A 21,635-nucleotide genomic window follows, 5' to 3' on the forward strand; every position below is an offset into this window, starting at 1 on the left:
TCAAATACTTAATTTAAGGCTCCGTTCGGGTAAAACGCTTCAATATGAAGGGAAGGCCGTAAAACATTTTCATCGCGGTGAAAAACTTTCTTATTGAATTGAGCCAATGTGTTCTATCAAATACTTAATTTATTGTTTAATTATAAGTAATTATATATTACTTTCCATATACATAAAAAAAAAAAAAAGGTATATAAACACAGTCAACATACATAATTGTAGGCTATCTATGAAGATAGAATTAAAAAAAAAAATGGTCCCATTAACAATAAAAACAGCCGAATAATTAATCTTATTCCTTGAATTTAGGCCATGTACCAGACTCTTTTTGGAAAGCTAGAAGCATTTGCATTGAACTTATGGTAATTGGGGGAGAGTCAGAATTATAGGTAGAAATTAATAGTGCAAGTATATATATATAAAAGAAAGAGCATGTATAATTGTATGTAAGGAATCAATCAAATATAAAAGATGATAATATATTTAAGATAAATTATCTCCTTATGAGTTTTAAATTTAAAAAATTCGATTAATCGAATGATATATATGTTTTAATATATTAAAAAATAAAAAATAAAAAAGATACGTGCTACTCTTATAATTCGGTTTATAAGATTTAAAAATTATATTACATCAAAAGCGAATTCTATATTTAAATACTACATACATATTTACTGGTAATTTGTATTAAAATTTTATTAAATGATATGTTTGAATTTATTAAAATTTTTTATTTAAATAGCATATGTTTTCATTTATGTTTGTTGATTGCTAATTTTAAACGAAATTTAGAGTGAAGAGACTTCGACTTAATATTTTGTAATAACTCGATTAGAATAACAAAAAAGTTCATAAATTTTATTATTGTATTTAAATAAAAATTTATATTTTGATTATATTCAAATAAATCTTTAATTTTTAATATGTATTAAATAAGCTTTTAATGTTTAATTTGTATTCAAATAATTCATAATTTTTAATTTGTACAAAAATAAATTCTTAACACAAATGGATTGTTTGTTTGAAATAAAAACTTATTAGAATACAAATGAAAAATTAAAAACTATTTTAATATAATAAAATATAAAAATTTATTTAAATAAAATGATATATTTCAAAATTTTTTAAAATATTTTACTGTTCAACAAAAACTGTATATCCTATAAGATTAACAAGAAAAGTATTAATTTTATCGATGAGCAAAAATATTAGGTTTATTGATAAAGTAGTTCTTTCACGTAATTATTTTTAAAAATTATTTCATTTTTATGGGTGTGGATATATAAAAAAAAAATTTTGAGCTTCTTTTATTTATCATAAATGTAGGATCATTAGTGATAATTAATTTAAAAATTTATAATATATAAAAATAATAATAACCTTATGTTTGTACCCTTAAAACATTAGTTAACAAAATTTTATTAAAAATAAAAAAAATCACAATGTTAATATATTTTAAAAATTTTATTCAAAATTAACTGTACTTGCTAGATGCATTACATGGGTACTTAATAATTTTAGATTTGATTTGATAACATAATATAAAAATAATAAAAAATATTATAATTTAAAATTTTTATAAAAATTATATTTGAATTTCGTAAAATTTTAAAAATATATTTTATATTTAATATATCGATATAAATTATAATATAATAATTTTATATTTTATATATACTTAATACAAAATAAATACCTAATTTATCAACTTTACTGTAAACTATCCACCACGTATTTTTTTATAAGTTTTGTACGATTTTATGCTTTTTAAAAAGTTTAAAAGAGGGAAAAATAATCAAATTTGAACCTAGTAAATAAATATATTTATTAGAGGACAAATTTGCTGCATTGAGGAGGGCGCCTCATAAATCCGATCAAACCAGGGTGAGGTTTTTAAGCGACAGCGTTTTGCCTTTCATGCTTCATAAATTTCCGTTGCAAAAACAAATTTCAATTTGAAATGTAACTACAAGACGTATTGCCGTTAGATATTCAACACTTGAATCTCTACCGTCCAATTTAGACCATAAACGGCCATTAACCGTACACGTGTAGATAAAAAAAAAGAATCCAATCGCTTTCGGACTCCATTAGCGCCAAATTCCACTGCCTTTAATTTCCCAGTAAAAAACCTAAACCTATCTTAATCCACCGGCTGTCAATCACTCCCTATTCTTTTCCCAAATCTCGTCCGTCAATAAAAATTTCAATTCATCCGTCCGATTCAATCCAAAACAAAATTAGCCGTCCATTTTTCTAAAATTTCAATTTCAAAGAACTGTGTGAGAGGGAGTGAAGCAAAGGCTGAAGGAAGAAAAAAAAGGTCCAACTTTTCCGTACAAACCATTACTTATGGCGGCTCAACTCTCCAAAAGTTTTTCTTTTTCGTCTTTAGATTTTTATTTAACGGAATTTTGAACGGTAAAAGGAAGAGAGAGTTTCATAGTTTGTGGTTTTTCTTTTAAATTTCGATTTAATTGTGTGATTTTTTATTTATTTATTTAAGTTGATTCATTTCTATGAAGATTGAATAATGGAGCAAGGAGAAACGGTCTCGGATTTGGCACCGAAGAAATTGGCGAGGCAATTAGATTTCACAGCGGTGTGTCGCGCGTCGGCAAATGCAACGTTACCGGATCACCCGATGCATTTACAGTCACAGTCACAGTCGCAGTCTCAACCGCAATGGCAATCGCAAGCGCCGTTGCAGACGAAGCATCAGCAGCAACCTCAACCACAGGAACTGCAACCGCAGTTATATTTCCCGCCACAAACGGTGCAGTCGCCACCTCAGCCACTAATAAAACCTCAGTCGCCGCCAATGCCACAAGTTCAAACCCGGCCTCCGGCACCGCCACCGCCGCAGCAAGTTGCCATGGTGCATCGGGTGCCTTATCCAGTTCAGAAGCTTCCGCTGCCAACATTTCAATTGAGGTAGCTTATCAGGACATTTTTAATTTCCCTCTAGATTATAAATGCCCTTTTATTTTTTGTTAGGAAAAAATATTATTTTACGTTTTTATGCCTTAAAGGTTTATTTATCTTGAAAATAACCATAATTACGATTAAAATAAACATTATTGATCCTAAAAACAAATTCATTTTTGTCAAATTTCCTTTTTCTATCTTCAGAATTCAATTATTTGTTCTGTCTCATGAATTAGCAACAACTGAACTTTTAAAATTACTGTTATCTGTTTGGCCTTTTCAATTTAAAGAGACCTTTTGGATTTATGTACACTAGAAATATATTTATAGCATAATGTTGTTTTTAACTCTTTGTGCATATATGTTTGTCCAGCAAGCAAGAGTCACCAAGCTCTAGATCACGTTTGGATGCCGAAGCAAAAGATGGGACTCCAAAGAAACAAAAGCAGTGTAATTGCAAGAATTCTCGGTGCTTGAAGTTGTATGTTCAGTTTAAATTCTATGTCCGCTGTTGACTTACATGTTTGATCAATAAGTCATAGATATTAAACTGCTTTATGTTATGATGATAGTGGTCAGTTGTATAAAATGGCTACTTGAGTTTCGCTTTTAGAAAGCATTGTTTGAATGAGTTACCAGTCAAATTGCTGCTTGACTTTTTCCTACTCCATTTTCTTCATCTGCATATGGTAGATGATCTGTTATTCTACATGTAACTATGAAGTTCTCTTTGAGGGAAACTTTTTAGTCAGATGCAGGTATCTTTTGCTCCTACTAGGGGTGGAAATGTGACACAATCTTCATTTGATTACAATTAACTAACACCCAGTTGGTTTATATGATTTTTCCTTCACCAAGTATTTAGGATCTGTTAATCAACTGAATTATCTGATTTAAGTTGGTGCAACAAATGCTTTGGTTTGTTAGTGAATGTTTGAACTTGTTGCTTTATGGTTGTGGTCCATCATATTTTCCCTGCATTTTTTTTTTGCTGGTGTCAATGTGCATTTTGTTTTTTGGTTATTATTAGGTACTGTGAGTGCTTTGCTGCTGGAGTTTTTTGTAATGGTTGTAATTGCATAAATTGCCATAACAATGTGGAGAATGAAGCGGCAAGGCAAGAGGCAGTTGGAGCAACCTTAGAACGCAATCCAAATGCATTCAGACCAAAGATTGCCAGCAGTCCCCACAGGCCTCAGGATACCAGGGTATGTTATCTGTCACCTTCAAGCTGACTCATTGTAAGTGTTACTAGGTGACGGCAATGGGATTTTCCAGTTTTCATTTCCTTCCTATAAGGTTCAAATGTGAGGATTAATGTTAAACTGAGCCTGTTTATCTATTCTTTTGGTTTTTTTTCTTCTTTTTTTGAAGTGTGGTATTGTGACATTGGTTCAGTGGAAGCTGGATGTGAAAGGATCACTCTATTTGTTTATATAGAGAAGTGAAATTTGATTTTGTCAAGTTTTAAGAGTTTCTTAATGTCTGGAAATGTATCCAGGATAATGCACATGATGTCCATATGGTTACAAAACACAACAAAGGATGTCACTGCAAGAAATCTGGTTGTCTCAAGAAGTATTGTGAGTGCTTCCAAGCTAATATTCTATGCTCTGAAAATTGCAAGTGCATGGACTGCAAGAACTTTGAAGGAAGTGAAGAAAGAAGATCTCTCGTTTATGGAGATCATAACTCCATAGCTTACATGCAACAGGCTGCAAATGCAGCCATTAGTGGTGCCATTGGATCCTCTGGCTATGCTACTCCTTTGGCATCCAAGAAGAGAAAAAGTGAAGAACTCTTATTTGATCTAGCAGTCAAAGATCAATATATTGAAAAGATTGTTCAACATCAACAAGTAATTTTTTGAATTATGATTATATGCAAGAGTCATCTTGGTTGATCATGGCCACTAATTTGATTTCTGCAGCCTTCAGAAAAAATGACGCTTTTTTATCCTTTTTATGTTATGGGATCATCTTATAACCCCCTTTTGTATCTAGCATCAAAGGCTTTTATATTACTAATGGTATCTAAATGATACATAACTGCATAGACAGACTTTGTGGCTTTCTCATCAGGAATCATCTATTCTATATGATACCTTTACAAATTGATGCAAAGTATGATCTTTAGAGATGAATGAAAAAGCACTTAAATTTTCAAACCTCAAATTTTGTCTCAGCTGCTTTTAAGATTCTAATTACTACACGATGCAGCAATTTTTTTGGCATTTCTGTTTACTCTCTTTTTTTTTTCAAGGGAAAGCTGGATACTAATATATTTCTCTAATTCAAACCAGGAAAATCATCTAAGAAATCCTGTGGCCACATCTTCTCCTTTATCTGCTTCTGTTTCTTGTACTGCTAATACAGCCTCATTGAGATCTTCAAAATTCACGTACAGGTAGGAATTGCTTGTATTTTATTCTGCCTGTAATTAACAGAAACATCCTTTTTTTTTTAATTTCCCCCCTTTTAGGAAATAATTAGTGTGACCATATATTATTGAAGATCTCTGTTGGCGGACATCCTCCAACCACAGGATGTTGCGGAGTTGTGCTCAGTTTTGGTGTTAGTTTCATCAGAAGCTGGAAGGGCACTTGCTGCAGGTACTAATTATTATTCATAAATACTGAACTTTTTTGTTTCTTCTCATTTCAGTATTGCTTTTAACGTTTTAGTTAACCGTTTTGCTGAAATTGCCACAGTCCATGTGTTGTATGTACTCTCAGTCTATCACTTGTTTCCAAGTTTTATCTTTGTCACAAAGTGTCTTCCTGCAATCTGCATCTTCTTCCATGCATTTACCCTTCTTAGCTTTGAATGATGAAGCTTTTGTCATCCGTCAAATGAGAGGGAAGGTGGGTAAGATAACTGGTTTTTGTATTTAATTAAATTTGCATTTTAAAAATTATGATTGAATATTGCAACTGTGCAGATAATTTTAAGGTAATGGTTCTGCCACTAGGCTTGCATAGCTGAAACTGATCAATTATTTAATAGAAAAACAATGAATGTGCATTATGCATGGTAAGAGTATTTGGTTTTTGTAATGCTATTAAATGATAAATTGGTGTTACGATCATCAATTCCCAAAGGTATAAGAACGAAGGTCTAGTATGGTTGGTCAAAAGTCGTCATAGTGACTGGAACCCTTTTTTTCAAGAGAAACAGAAACAATTTTGCTGGTATTTGTAATATATAGAGGGGGATAATATAGAAACTATTTTAAATCATATTGAAATACCGCAGAAAGAGTGAAAAAATAAACAAACTCAACTAAACAAAGTCTTAATTTTAAATAGATGGGGACTGTTGATGAAAATGGTGAAAAGAACAATAACCTTTGAAAAGTCCAAAGATATTTCTTTTGCTATGCATGAAATTTATATCTATGACAAGTTACTAAGGTCTGGACTCTGGAGGACCATGGTTGATATATTCATTGTCATAGAGACTCTGATTTCCATCTTCATAGTTGTTTTGATGATTGTTCTCATGAAAATACTCTGGTCGACTGGTTTGCAAAGAAAAATCAAATCTTAAACTTGCTATAGACTCCCCGGAATGTCATATTATATATGACATCTTTTTCATAAACATTAAGAAAACAAAAAATATAAGGGACCGGTTTAACGTTGTTTCTTGTCCAATCTATTGGTCCTCCATGATTTGTGTATCATCATCTAAATCATTAAACCTAAATCCATACTGAACTCATCTTGGGCTAGTGTGGTTAATTTTTCATTTTAGGATTCACAATTTGAATACATTTTGTTCAGTTGAAGATAGCATATAGTAGTACTTACGTGAAACTTACAATCTCCCGAAAAAGGTAGCAAAATGGATCGACAAACCGAGAGAGGCTCTATTGAAACTATTGTTTCATCTGGTCAGCCTTGTGAAATGAGTCAGAAAGGTAATGGCATACAGAACGATGCCACTGATGACCATACCAGTGAAAACCAGGCGGATGCAGATAGAAATGGGAATGCTGGAGCGGATGGGGATAATGTGCAAAATGCAAGGCCATTGTCTCCTGGAACACGGGCATTGATGTGTGATGAAGAAGATGCAATGTTTATGGCAGCTGGGTCACCTAATGCATTGGCAGACCATTCTCAAAACATGACTCAAAAATCATCAAATATGCACGGGTGCACAGAGGTCTATGCAGAACAGGAAAGGCTTGTTTTGACAAGATTCCGTGAGTTTCTCAATCAGCTTATTACTTGTGGGAGCATAAAAGGTAAGCTAGTTTGTTTTACATTCTAGACTCCAAATCTTGATAATTTATTAGAGGCAAAATCCTGTTAGTGTTTCTTCTTAGAAACTTTGCTCCAAATGGTTTAGTTGCTGACTAAGCTCCATTATAATTCTCACTCCTGTATGGATTTTCTTTTCCTTTTGAGCTTTAGTTGATAGTGGATTTTCTCATCCATTATAATTCTTAGGTGTTCATTCTTTAATTAATGTTTTTGAATGATGATTTGTCCTCGTACATGTTACAGAAACAATGTGGTCTCCATTGGCCTTAAGTGAAAAAAGAAGTCAACAAGATCCTGTAGAAAATGGTGCTGTAAAATCTGGAAATCGAGCGGGTGGGCAGAAAGAGCCTTTTCGTAATGGAATTGTAAAATCTCCAACCCCGGCAACTGTAGAAATAGGTCAGATTGTCTCAGCAGCCTCTTCTGCTTCGAATACTGATCTGCATTGAAAGCGTGAATTGCCCATTGGAAAGAGAGACGCAAAAATGTAGAGGCTAAAGGACTCAAATTAGTGAGAAAAATAATTCAAAGTACCAGCATTCTATCCCATTTTCTCCATGCTCTTGATACTTGGGTCCTATGGTTCGAAATGTCGATCGAGGAATTAACCATAGTAGCTAGTCGCTTAGACCCTTACCGTCTTAACAGCAAAAGGAACTAGTGAAATTAATTCTTTTCAAGTATCTTTTGGGCTGTTGTGCTAGTACACATGGGGAAATGAAGTTTCAGTTAACCCTAATTTTTACCTGTGATCAAGACTTTGCTCTAGTCCTTACAATCATGCCAATAAAATGTCATCTCCATTTTTCAAGGTCGGTGCAATCTCTCTCACCTTTTCCCTTATGCAACCACACTTTTTTGCCTGAGCAAAGTTTTTTATTTATTTATTAATGAAGTTTATTTCAGAAGTGATAATTAGTAAGTGCAGTCCTTGGCATCATTATTCGATTTCATAGCACTGTTTGATTGATCTCAGAGCTTATGCCTCAACAGGTGCACCCTGTAGGGAGTTAAAATAGAAGGTAAACATACTTCTGGCTCAGATAATCTAATGATCTTTGCACTAAAGATGCCAATTCTTACCAATGGAATGCCTTTGATGGCCCTCTCTTCCAGGAATTTTGAGGGTCTGAAGAAGTTGCCATATAAAGCTGACCACTTGCTGAGACTCATCAAAATGTACTTAGCTCCGATTGTGTCAGCCCAGAAAATTATACCTCCTCTGAAAATGTAAGATAAACAGAGAGTAAGCAATATTTTGTAGAGCGTACAGATCTTTGAGTAACAGATAGGCATAATAGAGTTCTCACAGGTGGGGAGGGAAATTCATCCCAAGAACAGATGCAACGTCAAGTTCTGATGCTTGAGAGATCACTCCTTCCTCTATGACTCGGCATGCCTCATTCACCACAGGAAAGAAAATCATCTCCACAATTTCCTGGTCGCTTATGGTGATGGCCTGATTATCACATTAATTTCCCTTTTATGAGCACAAAACCAACTTTCATATAGAAACAAAACGTGCCTTACTTTGTCTTTGCCAACGAGGTTAGTAATTTTCCTGGATTCCTCAACTATTGGTAGCACGGTATAATCAGGCTTTGGCTTGCTTCCCTTCTCGAAAGTATAGTATCCTTTTCCATTGCTTTTACCTATTTGTCAAAGCATTCCATGATTACAAAAATAAGGTTACCTATATGTCATTTTTTCTTTGAAATTTTGAAAAGTGTACTATTCTAATTTAAATGTGAGAAAAGCATTTGTTTTTTCTCGTTACCCTGTCGGCCATGTTGGAGCATGAGTTCGTGTAATGGAGACTGAAACATTCTGTCTGGGAAGGCCGCAGCCATCTCTTTGGCAAATGTAATGGCCAAGCCATATCCAGTTACATCATGAAGCCTGGACATGTATATGAGAGCGCTGAAGTTTGTTTAAAACACAAATAATAAAGAGAAATCAATATTGCATTCAAATCAGGATTAAGAAACTTAACAGGAAAGGCCCCATTGACAAGCCAAATGCGCAAATCACTCTGTCAATTCTAAAAATGTCCACGCCTAAGTCTGCCAACAGATATGGTCCTTGAAAATAAGGGGAGAAGGTCTGATTTACAGCGAAACCGGTGCAGTTGCCAACGATCAGAGGAACTTTCTTAATGGCTATCCCAATTGTCATAAGATCTAGCAAAACTTGTGTAGAAGTTTCATGTGTCCGAACAATCTCCAAGAGTGGCATTATATGTGGACTGTTCATCAAAAGAGACCGAATTTAAGGACTCAAGGCAAGCAGGCATTAAGCAATACCTTTTTTTTTTTTGGTCATAACCTGAAAAAATGAGCTCCAACAATGCGATCTTGAGAGTTGGTCCTTGCTCCAATTTCATTAAGATCGAAGCCTGATGTGCCTGATGCCAGGATGCACTGAGGAGGACAAGCCTTCTCAATTTCTTCAAAAATTGATTGAGTGATAAGTCTTCAACAACAGCCTGAGACAGAGTGAACCTCAGAAAAACTACATCCAACAATTACATAGTATTATTATAAACATTTTCAGAAGCCTCAGGGAGACTAACCTCTATTACCAAATCCACATCTTTGAATTCTGAGTAATCTGATGCACCTTTTAGAAATGAAAGAGCTTTCTTGATCCCATACTCATCCAACTGTCTTTTCTTAATTAAGCCCTGGAGATTAGCTGCAAGACATTGGCCATGAAACACAGCAAAATACTTCTGATTTTAGAGAATGTTCTTACATGACCCTAACTGTCAAATTCTCTCAAAATTAAAACATTAAGAAAACCCATATCCATGAATGAGAAGAGACCTTCAATCTTTTTAATTCCTCTCTGAAGGTATCCGGAATTGAGTTCCTTGAGGACGACATGGATCTTGCTCAAAATGAGAGCAGTGGTGATTCCAGAACCCATTAGGCCAGCACCAACTACACCAACTTTCTTTACTGCCCGTGGTTTAAGTCCACCATCAGTCACACCACGCACCTGCATGTACATGCACGGCAAGTTAGAAGAGAAAGATTATGTTACCCATTTCTGCATATCTAAACTACCCTTTTTGTTCCAGTCGTATAATTAAATTTACAATTAGAATTGTGTGAGTTTTTCTACCAAAAATGAAATTTAACATACATATATATATTTTGTTAAGAATAAATGAAAGGGTTACATATATTAAGATTTGAACTTTAAACTTACTAAATATCATTTCTTAAATGTGATTGCATCAATCTATTTATTTTAGATTAAATTAACATATTTCTAACCTCTAATATAACTAGAAATAATTAAGCATGGATTTTTTTGCCAGATTAAGCATGTGTTTGTTGGTAGTCCTTTTTTTAAGGTTGGCAATCCAACCCGAAATTGATGGGTTCCGACTCAATCCGATTCTATAAAATCAATTTTTTTTTTTTAAATTGAGTTTCGAGTTGGATCGGCTCTGGTATTAATAAGTAAAAATTAGGTTCTGAGTATTAGGTAAACTCGACCCTATTCGATATTATATAAAAAATTATTTTTTAATTATTTATTTATATATTTAAATTTAAAAATATTATTTTATATTTTAAAAATAATATTTTATTAATTTCGAGTCGGATCTGGTCAAGTACAATTTATATAATGTTGGGTTCAGATAAAAAAATAAAAAAAATTTCAGATTAGATAAAAGTATAAATTTTATGATTATAAAAATTGAATCGAATTTAAAGTAAGTAAAAATTCACCGCCATGCTTATCTTTTTTTTATATATAAATTATCCTCTATTCCACCAGTTGAATTGTCAGCCCAGATCCAAAATCCCAGCTTGCTTGTGGTTAAACTTGAGGAGACTTAAATCTTTAAGCTTAAGCTTGGACTGGAATCTGGGCCTATGGGTGGATTTGAGTTTAACTCTTCATGAACACTTCCAAACGGTGTCATACCAGCATTGCAATTTGCAAGGACAAAATAAATGATTAGCTGCTAGCCTGATGCAAACAAATGGTCATCGAAAGTCTCTAAAGACCAAAAGTTACATCACTTCCTTGACCAAAAAAGGAAACAAGTTACATCTCTTATAAACCAAATGCCTGAGATGTTGCACGTTGGGCACAGAAGAAATGGACATGAGCTTTTGCGGCTGTTGAAAGTACCAACTCTTTAAATACTTTTTCTTCCTGCACCAATCATCATCCAACCGTGAACTGCTTTTGTTATTAAGCTACTATAATTATCTCTTTAATAATCAAGATTAGCTAGCTTTTATATACCTTTAAAATGCCAGAATGTCCTCCAGAAGTAATGCCCTCTTCAATGACATCGAGACAGGCCAATTTCAGAGGCATAGTTTGAGCATCCTCTTTTAACTCTTGTCGAATACCTTCCAATATCTCTTTTGATTCTTGGATAGAACTGAGTTTATCGGCTCTTGAAAGAGAAAAAGGGCGAGGTACACGACTCTCTGCAATATCTAGAGCCAAATTACTTGATATTTCCAACAAATCTTCTGAAGATGATATAGCATCAATAAGGCCGACATTTTTGCCTTCTTCTGACATTATCGGCCTCGAAGTCTGCAAAGCAATCATTTAATTGGTGTCATTTTATAATTATAATATGTACAATCCAGAAAATTGGTTATCTGAGGACCAAATGGAGTGATTTACCAGCAACATTTCCACAGCCTTTGAAATTCCTACGAGCCTTGGAAGACGTTGAGTACCTTTCATATAACAACCATGATCGATATCTCAGTTCTGGTGACATTGACAAAAATGTAGAAACTTAGGGGAGAAAGATATGACCGATACCTCCAAGCCCTGGAATGATTCCAAGCGTAAGTTCTGGCAAACCCAGTTTAGTTCCAGGAGTGGCGACCCGAGCACAGCATCCCTGCATAAAATTAGTAGGAACATTTAAGCAAAATTAAGAAAGGCAACTTAATCAAGAGAAAAAATGTAGTTCATCGGCTTAAAATGTAACAAACCATCGCCAGTTCCAATCCACCTCCCAGTGCATATCCTTGAATTGCAGCAACAGAAGGTTTTTTACCATCTAAACATTACAAAAGAAACAAAGATTTTCGTGATCAGAATAAACGTTTCAAGCATGGGAATTAAGGGTTTGACCTTCAACTAGGTTGATCAAATCACGAGATATTTCAGCCAGAAACGAGTCGTCCCCTGCCAGAACCGGATATATGGTTAACAAAAATGGTTAAAATTACATTTTATTAATTGCTATAACGTATTAGATTAAAAAGAAAATTTATTACCAGTTCTCTGAATATCTTGCAACAGATTGACCTCCAAGCCACTAGAAAATTTACTGCCAGCACCTAGTTTAGAAGGGATAAACATAAACACAGCCAATACATTTAGTACTATCTATTTTCGTGGCTGAATGACTTTGACAGCTTTGACTCAAAGTCTGGGATTTACCTGTCAAAACTATTGCTTTCACGTCGTCTCTCTTCATTGCCTCATCGCATTTCGCCCTCAACTCTGCAAGAACTGCAGGCCGAAAAGTATGTTAATTCTAGAACCAAGTAGATACTCTTGAAAAGATTTACGGATGAAGTTCTTATTAAAAAATGAATAAATAAAAATTAAAATAAAAAATTAAAATTAATAAATTAAAAATTTTTATTACATAAATTAAGTATATAAAATTTAAAAAATTTTTAAAATTTTTTGATATATTTATTAAGTAAACAATTTTAAAAAAATATTTATAAAATTTTTATACCTAATAAGTATTTATTAAATTTAAATTATAAATAATATTTTCAAAAAAAATTTATATAATTTTTATATTAAATTTTATTAACTTATGAATTTTATGAATTTATTTTTAATAAAAAAACTTTACAAATTTCACGCTTTTACTAATAAATAGGCACCGAGAGATTAAAGTAGCTTAAAGTTAAATGGTTTCCTCGAGTCCGTAAGTACATGCATGGATCCTAACAAAATGTCCCATTGCCGGTTAGAGAATTGGACTACCAATTAAGGGTTTGCACAGTGTTAATTTGGTATGTACTCCAATCTTTTTCCTTCACAGCCCATTTTTTTTTTTAATTTTTATAAATAAAATTATTTAATTATCTTTTTCATAAATTTTTAGAGTTTTATAATTTTTCAAAAACAAATTTCCAAAAAATCATATAATTTTTCAAAAATGAATTTTTAAAAAGTCATAAACCCCTCAAAAAATGAATTTTACAAAAAATTTTAAATTTTTTTGAAAATTTAACTTTTCAAAAATTTATTTTTAAAAAAGGTTATAATTTTTTAAAATTTGTTTTTGAAAAGTTTTATCATTTTTCGGTTAAGAAATCTATTTTCAAAAATTTGTGTGAAAGGAAAAAAATAATTAAGTAATTTTATTTATAAAAAATAAAAATAAAAACCGAAGTGTGAAGAGTGGAATACACTTATCAGCACTCTTTGATTTGATAAAAATAAAACGACCACAACATTGGCAGGCAAGCATATCGTGAAAAGACTTTGGATGAAAATTAACCATCGCAAGCTTATAATAATATACCTTTGAGGTGCAACACATTAACAGGTGGATTAGAGACAGTGATGATAGCAATTCCATCACCCCTAACTTGCATGCTCACTTGAGCTTCGCTGGTGATTGCTTCAAAACCTCAATAAACTTTTCTTTTTGTTTGTAGGAATAGCTAGGGCTTTGTTCACTGCTTTGAGTTTTATGTTACAGCAAGTTATGAAAGGTGACCAGAACTAGAACATGTAATTTATACAAAAGATTTTGCGACATTGAACGAAACACCTTCAATTCAATGATCTCTAAATCCCACGTGTTTCTTGTTTTTCCTACCTTTTATCTACCACGTGTTTGGATTTTTGACAAAACAATTCATTTAATTTTTCCTTTAATTATAATTATTGTTATTAAATTTAATAATTTATGTATTTATGTTAAATAAAAAATTAATAATTTATATATTTTTATATCATATTTTATATAAAAAATATATATTATAATTTATATTAATATTAAAAATATAACATATATATTTTTAATTTTATTAAATCAACATATATTTTTATTAAAATTTTAAATTATAATATATATATATATATATATTTTATCATTTCATGACATGTCTTAAATTAAAAGATCTACTTGTGAATAATAATCAACGTTAGATTTTTTTGTTTTTTTTATTAATTGGCCGCAGTTTCTGACCGCCTGCTGCCCCTGTCTTTCAGTCCCATTAATTTATTCTTGACGAGACAAAGAAGTCATGGACGACAGCTTAGTAGAAACTGATAATGCATGCATGGAAGGTTGTTACTTCGGTTCGTATCTTGGTCATAAAAGAAGCTTGAAATGTATCTTCTTGGTCGAGCCTTGAGAAGCTGCAAGTGGCATGCATGGGGGGGGGGGGGGGGGGGGGGGGGTTGCAAGGTAAATTATGGAGAATTATTTGAGAGACGAAAAAACTAGTTGGATATGGGTTTGGTAACAGACCAGAAATTAATTAAAGCAGTTCATCAATGTCGAACTTTTATTATGAGGCATTTAGGTTTTGGTTTGAGGCTAGAGAGCTAGTTTGAAGGTGACCTAAATCCCTGGGGTTAGCTGGTTAGGTTGAGTAATTAGCATTAATTTGCCATAATTTTTTTTTCCTTTTTGTTCATGGGGGAAAGAGTTAATATTCAAGATTAACTTTCAAATTATCTAAGTAAAAAAAATTTTATGAAAAATTATTTTTTGTGTCAAGTTTCAAGTAGGGATTAAGAACCTTAAAATCATGAAAGAGAGAAAGTGATTAAAAATAAAAATAAAAAGTGTTTTTTATGTTTATGCTTGGATTCTCAAATTAAAAATTGAACCAAAAAGATTAATTAGAGAAACAACTAAAAAAGTAAAAAAAAATTAAATTAATTAAATAATACTTAAATGAATCTCTTTATAAACAAAAGGTTAAAAATTTATAAATGAGATAGTGACATGATCAAATCATCGTGATATTGTATGACATCTCGCATGTTCGAAAGTTGAATAATCATCAGTTGAAGAAAAGGTTCACATCATTCAAAGTTGCAAGTGGGTTTTGATTAATGAATAGATGCTTTTGGATGCGTTTTTTTTAAGCTTTTATTAAAACCATGGTAAGGGAGTTGAAAAAACCAGAGTGGTATTTGTGAAATCAAGACGGCGTTTTGACGGAATTGGACAAGGTTCACTGTCCATTCAAGCTTATTCATGATTATCCTGAGATAATAAAACAAGCTGTTGTGTCGACTATTGGCCTTATGTCATTCACAACATGTGATAGAAAAAAAATAAAAGGATAAGTATCACAAGAAAACTTTTGGACCAAACCTGAATTTAGGCCACCACTATTCTGAATCTGTTTTACATGTTTCCATAGTTCTTTCCTTGTTGCCTTCCTGGTAGTTGAAATTAGTAATGGGAATCACTTCAACCATCAAGTTGCTTTTGCAGTTTGAACACATTTTGGGATCATTCTTTTCTTTCTGGTTGGGTTGTTTCAGTCCAATGATGTTGGGTGCTTTACCTTAGGAAAGGTATGCAGAAAAGCTAGCTATTCCAGGATCCAAGCTCTAGGTCAAGCTGTGAAAAACCTCTGTTCCAATGTCAACGTTTTTGGATAAAACATTTGAACTTGGATTTGTGGAGATTCATATTCCCCGTTTGTTCATTAATAACTAAGTTCCACTTTAGTTAATATTTTCCAGGGAAAGTTCATTAATATAGATCATGAATAAGGAATTATGAGAGTTGAATTTTGTTAGCTTTCTAGATCTCTTGTAATAGAAGATATATCAGTCTTCAAATTGTCAACAGAACGCTTGATAACCATGCAATTTCATCCAATTTAGACAATGAAATGAAAACTCCTTTTATTCCTTTCATATATTTTTCTCTTTTCCATTCTTAAATCTATAATTTTAGCCATATTAGATGGGTTGTTTTACATGCTCGCCCTTCTGGGTTTTGTTTTCTTCCAACTAATCAGAAAACCATATCAGACATTTCTTGACATGTTCTCTGATGCCTTGCCTGCATGTACATGTCATCTAATTATTAACTGTTAATGTCAATTTTAATCATAATCACATGCTACCTATTAAGGGAAACTTGCTCCACAAGACCAGTGCTTCTCTTCTATAAATTAATTAGGCATTGGTTTAAGCAAACTTTTATTGACCCCCAATAAACAAAATAGAACACAACTTACAGTAATTAAGTATGCAAATAAGTAGCAGCAGCAGGTCTATTTGGCAAATTGCCTAGATTATTTTTGGCTAGCAGCAGTTCTCAAGGCATGCAACCTTAAAAACATCTAATTATCAATAACATATATATGGCATCTTCATCATAACTCATAGTAGTTACTCAGAATCAGCACAGATAAATTATTATTCATTACATGGTCAGTCTTGTTACAACCTATATCCCTTGTAAGAAAGGAGATTATACGGTAAAATCTTCTAGGTGCTATTTGCACTAGCATCGGAAGAGAAAGAGCTAAGTGGGACTGAGATTGCATTCAGCAACCTTCTCCCAGGATTTGAGAGTTTTGTCCTCAGTATCTGTCTTATACAATGCAAGGCGACTTATCTGGAAGCTCAGGCTGCCAATGCTTTTATAAAGTATATTAGCTTTTTCTTGAGCTTTCCTCTTCTCTTCTTCTGTCAGGTCAGCATCAAGGAGGCTCAAATGTGGCATGTATGCTACAAGGAAATAGGAGTATTTGTCAATCCAATAGAATGAATGTCTGTCATAGGAGAAGGACAAGTATAAATATTTGATCCTCCTATTAAAAGCGAATTATCAGATGAGGATCATAGTTTCTGTCGTTTAGAATATAGTTCTGCTGCACTCTTAAAGACGTACACGAATTATATTACAACAGCTTATGCAACAACTGGCCAAATTAAAGCAAGGTGACCCGGGACAGCTTTTGGGGGGGGGGGGGGGGGGGTTAGAGCTTTTAGCTAAATTATAATCTGAATTTCGTAAGGAAGTAGGCAAATTGAGCAAATAAAAGAAAAACAGAAAAGAATGATAACCTAAGCTTCATAAATAGGGTTCCTTGATTGCATTATACAACCAAGAAGAAATAGAACTTAAGCAAATATTATAATTAGCCCCATAAATACAACAAGAGTAACAAAATAAAATCATAAGTAAGCTAACCCCTCAATTTGCTTATTATCGTTCTGCATCACAAGGACATGGATTCAGGTATACTACATTAAGTTAACAAATGACTTTCTTTTGCAAATTGACAGCAAAGAGATCAAATTGAGTACGTGCATTTAGGCAAGAACTCACACAAGTTCAACATGTGCATTTTGCAGTTTTAGAAATTAGTGGAAAGATGCACCAACAAATAACAATATGTTAGACTAACCCATTCAGCCCATTTTGCCCCTTCTTAACACCACTGGGCCTCTTTCTTTCTTGCTTTTCTTCCCGTATCAATAGAACATTTCTAGCAACTCAAAATGTTATCTTTACTTGCTTAGTTACTTCATATTCCATAAATAAAAAATACCCATTGATTATTTGCTGATAGTCTCTAATGAAATAAAATATCAATTTATCTTTTTAACTCAAAAATACCCCTAACAATTATCTGCACAATACTCTCTCTAACTAGACTTAAATTAAGAAAAAAATGTGCAATTAAAAACAATTTGCCAGCCGTTGTAAATCTACTAAGATATTCTCAATAATAGGTTAAATCGGTTGACTTTGTTGTGTGTTTTTCGTTAATGACAATCAATACTGCTTCTGGTTCTAAGTTCTAATTTGATGCCTATCTTTCTTTCAGTTCCGTTCATTTATTAAATCAATCTCTATTAAACTTGAGAACGTTGCTGATTGATTTATTTTGATAATGGACTTGACCTTTCAATCATAAATGCCTTTTCTTCTATATGAACAAACAACATCACCTAAAGATGAAAATCAATGTTGTTTTATTGCCACAGAAAAAAGCTGCGCATAGAGAAGGCAGAGCTAGAATCTATATTTTGGATCAGAAAAGCTGGAAATATTCTTGAATTAATTTCTATATGAATGTTTGAAAAGCACAACAAGTGAACCAATGATAATAACCAGCGTTTAAAGCAGTTTAAAGCACCTTAAGTTCACCCATTTTTGGTTATGGCAGCAAGTCTGGTGTACATTCTTGCCATAGACTGGAATTCTCTGATATCACCACACCTTAAAAGATTGCCCGTCCGCAAGTAGGAAAGGTGTTTGTTTAGGGATAAAAGCAAAAAGAAAAGCAGCTCAAAGTACCATAGACTTTATATTAGCCAATACAGGTGCTGATATATCAAAGCCCAAAGAAAACGCTAACAATTCCAATTCCATCTCTAATTTACTTACAAGGTAGCAAGAACAATAGAAATGGGAAGAGCAATGAGGATACTGTGGGGAGATGGCAATTAAGCGGGCTGTCAGGTTCTGGATGAGCCATCAAAGTTATTATGGCCTTACAAACAGACTGGGGAGTCCAAGCAGTGCTCGATGCATTCTTCAAAATATCAAGGCAACTCTCTTTTGCCTATACGAGAGAGATTAAAAAGTTTAATTTTCCTTAAATAAGGTTTTGGTTTTGAATATTGTGAATGAAAAAAATAAATTTAAGAAAAATTATTCTTTTATAAGATTCTATCCGATTCAATTTCAAATTAATTAAGATCTAAAATGATTATCGAACATAAAAAAATCTTAAACAAAAAAAAAACTAAATTCTCATTTGAGCATATTTGAATTATTATATTTCACATATTAATAATCTCTAGACTTATAAAAAATGGGATAATAATAATAATAATAATAATAATAATAATAATAATATTATTATTATTATATGACATAAAATAATTGATTATTTTCTTCCAATAAAACATGTGATCTCCAAATCTTGTACTAAGGTGTTTTGAAAATTTATTATAACATATAATTAGAGATTTAAATTCAATATCTATGTGACATTTTTTATAAAATAAAATTATAAAATTTTTGAATCAAAATAAATAATATTAAATGTTAGCCTCCACAAAACATGTTGTAGAGCAGAGTATTGAATTATATAGAAGATTGTAAGGTTACTGACTTTTATTCTTAACTTCTGAAACTATAGTCCAATTTCTCCTCCCTGGATTTCTGGTAATTAAAAAATATATATATATATTTATGTATCAGTGTGACAGATAGCTGCAAAATTGAGAGAAAAAAAAGTAAAATTGTTAACAATTTTACACCAAAAATTGATTTAAAACGATAATTGATAATTAGAAAGAAAGAGAAAAAAAAAAAGAAAAGAAAAAGAAAAGGCGAGCTTATTGGAATCTCCCTTGCCCTTTGGTGATTGAAGCTTGACCTGACCCGAATAAGTTAGGACTCTAGTGGGATGATCCAAGATGCGTAACCAAACAAGGAATTTGTGGCCTAAACCCTAGAAATTAGAAAGGCTTAAACCCCTCCGTAACAGGAACCTAGGAATTAGATCCAAAAGGAAAGGAAAAATCAAACAGGTTTTAATGGCTGGTTTGACGATTCTCTCGAGATTATCATCGCCTCGGGTAAAGGCTCTTCCTTTCAAGCTTAAATGCAGCAAATCAGTGTTACCCACGATTTCTCCATTGAATTCGAGCTCTCAGTCTCAGGTTTCTTCTTCAGCGAGGCGCATTTCTGGGATTTCAAGGTGAGCTTTTTCACAAGTAAAAGATTTGGGCTTTAAAATTTGCTACGTGTCTTTTCCCTTAGTTTGATTTCTGAGAGAAATGAGATTCAGGGAAGGTGAAATGGATAAATTCGCGTTTACAAAGTTAACAGTGTTTCTTTTCCCCTTATTTGCATGGGATTTTAGATTACCAGTGGAGCTGAGCTGCTTAATCTCAATGATGCCATTACACAGTGCAGTAGCTTCGGCTCGCCTCCGATCATTTCTTGCTGTAGAATCTCAGGGTTGGGGTTTGATTCCTCAAGGTCTCTCTCTTGTCCAATGATTTTTGTTTGTGGTATCCAATGTGCCAGCACTAAAGCTTAGTAATACAAAAATGGACTGATTAAAGCAAAATTTTAATCTTTAGATAAGCTTTTTAAAGTTTGCTGCTAATTTGGCTATGATGCATCTAAGGTTATGCATTTGCTTCAGCTACTGTTATTGAATCGTATATTTTACTTTTCTTAAGAAGTTTTCTGTATACGTTTGGATTTATAATGTTCTGCATACAGCATGCGTTTGTATTGCCCTCGAGCATTCACTGGTAAGGGCATATGCCTTGGTGATAGTTCATTTTCTCAAGAAGCCTGAACTATATATATCATTGCAAATTTGATCTAACAATCTTAAAGACAATGAATATCTTGCTTATATTGTTCTTTTTTTTATTATGAATGTTTGGCACTTGAGAGTAATGATCTGTTACAAGAACATACTACTTGTTCTGATCTTTGTTGTCTTCAATGTTGCAGGTATCTCCATGCCTTTATGACAGCACCCTTTGTTAATGGTTGTTAATGGACAATTTTTATCAAAATGGAGTGCAGTTTCTTTCTGAACTTGAAATCTGTAAGGGTTAATAATTTTCTCATTGTTTATTATGATATGATAAATGCTGCTATTGTCGATTGATGAGAAGCAAGAGCAATATAAATTGGCATCTAGAAACTTAAACCCCATGTGTTTTGCCAAATGGCCTGAATCTCTTCAGTTTCTGAATATGCTTCATTCTTGTGTCGCCAAAAATTAAGTTAAAGCAAGTTTCTTGTTTAAGGGTTTTTTTTTTGTTCTACTTCTGCACATTTACTTATTCATATCAATGATCTCTCACCCTATGTCATATATGGAAAGCTTTTATTAAATTTTATGGCGGTATCATCTTTATGATCTCAAATGTTTGAATTAAATTCGGGATTCTGAATGTTTAATTCCCTCATTAGTCCTTAACCGATGTAGAATGTAGAATAAGCTGCTGGCTGGCTAGCCAATTAGATCTCAACTTTGTGTAATATGTGTGTCTTAATTTGTGATTAGAAAAGAGAAGATAGAAGAAATGTGTCTCTGTTTTGCCGATTTGCTCGGTTTAAGTAATCAGCCATCCCCTTCCCAATTGGACGAGAGGAATTTTCTTTAACAACAATCTGATGTTACGCCCAACCAACTTGTTATTAGAAATCCATGGGTTTTGGTCTATCAAGATTGCTTGGATTGCATAAGGAATGACAGAATTTGTCGTGCATGATTCCATGGACAAAAATTTAATTTAAAACTTACAAAGCCCACCATTGCAGTTACCAGTTTGAGATGGAAAAGGAAAGTGTGTATAAACAATATACAAAGTTAAATGATTGAGCTGGAACATCGGCTAAGCATAATGTACATATTATGTATATCTACCAAATATA

At 32.8% G+C, this 21,635-nt stretch overlaps 5 protein-coding genes across 16 annotated transcripts; 2 read left to right on the plus strand and 3 right to left on the minus strand.

Moving 5' to 3' along the window:
- The first annotated feature begins 2,280 nt into the window (after window positions 1–2,280).
- Window positions 2,281–8,974, plus strand: LOC111299323 (protein tesmin/TSO1-like CXC 5). Of its 12 annotated transcripts, XM_089747355.1 has the most exons (12): window positions 2,281–2,421; window positions 2,526–2,934; window positions 3,302–3,409; window positions 3,959–4,136; window positions 4,430–4,786; window positions 5,231–5,334; window positions 5,442–5,539; window positions 6,766–7,179; window positions 7,442–8,010; window positions 8,105–8,220; window positions 8,315–8,428; window positions 8,511–8,974. In XM_089747355.1, the coding sequence occupies exons 2-9, from the start codon at window positions 2,534–2,536 to the stop codon at window positions 7,645–7,647; spliced, it is 1,866 nt and encodes a 621-aa protein (XP_089603481.1). In that variant the 5' UTR covers window positions 2,281–2,421; window positions 2,526–2,533; the 3' UTR covers window positions 7,648–8,010; window positions 8,105–8,220; window positions 8,315–8,428; window positions 8,511–8,974. The 12 variants fall into 12 exon arrangements, with proteins under 12 accessions (XP_089603481.1, XP_089603475.1, XP_089603478.1 ...); XM_089747349.1 differs by having other exon boundaries at window positions 8,315–8,974; XM_089747352.1 differs by having other exon boundaries at window positions 8,192–8,220; window positions 8,315–8,974.
- Window positions 7,977–10,947, minus strand: LOC111299322 (peroxisomal fatty acid beta-oxidation multifunctional protein AIM1-like). Its single transcript, XM_089748088.1, has 10 exons — window positions 10,942–10,947; window positions 10,000–10,198; window positions 9,771–9,892; window positions 9,502–9,683; window positions 9,270–9,443; window positions 8,976–9,118; window positions 8,729–8,850; window positions 8,509–8,657; window positions 8,231–8,420; window positions 7,977–8,060 (listed from the first exon to the last, which is right to left on the minus strand). The coding sequence occupies exons 1-10, from the start codon at window positions 10,945–10,947 to the stop codon at window positions 7,977–7,979; spliced, it is 1,371 nt and encodes a 456-aa protein (XP_089604214.1).
- Window positions 10,948–10,981: 34 nt separating this feature from the next.
- Window positions 10,982–11,831, minus strand: LOC149513690 (peroxisomal fatty acid beta-oxidation multifunctional protein AIM1-like). Its single transcript, XM_089747360.1, has 2 exons — window positions 11,468–11,831; window positions 10,982–11,374 (listed from the first exon to the last, which is right to left on the minus strand). The coding sequence occupies exons 1-2, from the start codon at window positions 11,783–11,785 to the stop codon at window positions 11,273–11,275; spliced, it is 420 nt and encodes a 139-aa protein (XP_089603486.1). The 5' UTR covers window positions 11,786–11,831; the 3' UTR covers window positions 10,982–11,272.
- A 3-nt stretch (window positions 11,832–11,834) lies between these two features.
- LOC149513691 (peroxisomal fatty acid beta-oxidation multifunctional protein-like) lies at window positions 11,835–13,818 on the minus strand. The gene is made up of 7 exons (XM_089748089.1): window positions 13,746–13,818; window positions 12,638–12,709; window positions 12,472–12,534; window positions 12,326–12,379; window positions 12,184–12,251; window positions 12,008–12,089; window positions 11,835–11,953 (listed from the first exon to the last, which is right to left on the minus strand). Exons 1-7 carry the CDS (start codon window positions 13,816–13,818, stop codon window positions 11,835–11,837), a joined length of 531 nt encoding a protein of 176 aa, XP_089604215.1.
- Window positions 13,819–19,540: 5,722 nt separating this feature from the next.
- Window positions 19,541–20,956, plus strand: LOC111299325 (uncharacterized). The gene is made up of 3 exons (XM_022894449.2): window positions 19,541–19,929; window positions 20,095–20,213; window positions 20,703–20,956. The coding sequence occupies exons 1-3, from the start codon at window positions 19,766–19,768 to the stop codon at window positions 20,720–20,722; spliced, it is 303 nt and encodes a 100-aa protein (XP_022750184.2). The 5' UTR covers window positions 19,541–19,765; the 3' UTR covers window positions 20,723–20,956.
- Window positions 20,957–21,635: the final 679 nt, after the last annotated feature.

This window comes from Durio zibethinus, chromosome 18 (assembly GCF_047325235.1).
Source record: "Durio zibethinus cultivar Kanyao isolate XHJ-2024 chromosome 18, ASM4732523v1, whole genome shotgun sequence".
Classification (NCBI taxonomy): domain Eukaryota; kingdom Viridiplantae; phylum Streptophyta; class Magnoliopsida; order Malvales; family Malvaceae; genus Durio; species Durio zibethinus.

Bases quoted from the DNA above. Each gene is read 5' to 3' on its own strand.
- LOC149513691 (XM_089748089.1), bottom strand. From the start codon at position 13,818: ATGCAAGTTAGGGGTGATGGAATTGCTATCATCACTGTCTCTAATCCA. The intron at 12,380-12,471 runs GTAATAAATTTT...CGGTTCTGGCAG, and splicing joins GCAAGATATTCAGAGAACTG to GGGACGACTCGTTTCTGGCT. The intron at 11,954-12,007 runs GTATCGGTCATA...CAATGTCACCAG, and splicing joins AATCATTCCAGGGCTTGGAG to AACTGAGATATCGATCATGG.
- LOC149513690 (XM_089747360.1), bottom strand. From the start codon at position 11,785: ATGATTGCTTTGCAGACTTCGAGGCCGATAATGTCAGAAGAAGGCAAA. The intron at 11,375-11,467 runs GTATATAAAAGC...TGATTGGTGCAG, and splicing joins GACATTCTGGCATTTTAAAG to GAAGAAAAAGTATTTAAAGA.
- LOC111299325 (XM_022894449.2), top strand. From the start codon at position 19,766: ATGGCTGGTTTGACGATTCTCTCGAGATTATCATCGCCTCGGGTAAAG. The intron at 19,930-20,094 runs GTGAGCTTTTTC...ATGGGATTTTAG, and splicing joins CGCATTTCTGGGATTTCAAG to ATTACCAGTGGAGCTGAGCT. The intron at 20,214-20,702 runs GTCTCTCTCTTG...TCAATGTTGCAG, and splicing joins TTGGGGTTTGATTCCTCAAG to GTATCTCCATGCCTTTATGA.
- LOC111299322 (XM_089748088.1), bottom strand. The intron at 8,658-8,728 runs GTAAGGCACGTT...TGTGATAATCAG, and splicing joins ACCTCGTTGGCAAAGACAAA to GCCATCACCATAAGCGACCA. The intron at 8,421-8,508 runs GTGAGAACTCTA...TTACATTTTCAG, and splicing joins ATGAATTTCCCTCCCCACCT to AGGAGGTATAATTTTCTGGG.
- LOC111299323 (XM_089747349.1), top strand. From the start codon at position 2,534: ATGGAGCAAGGAGAAACGGTCTCGGATTTGGCACCGAAGAAATTGGCG. The intron at 2,935-3,301 runs GTAGCTTATCAG...ATGTTTGTCCAG, and splicing joins CTGCCAACATTTCAATTGAG to CAAGCAAGAGTCACCAAGCT. The intron at 3,410-3,958 runs GTATGTTCAGTT...GGTTATTATTAG, and splicing joins AATTCTCGGTGCTTGAAGTT to GTACTGTGAGTGCTTTGCTG.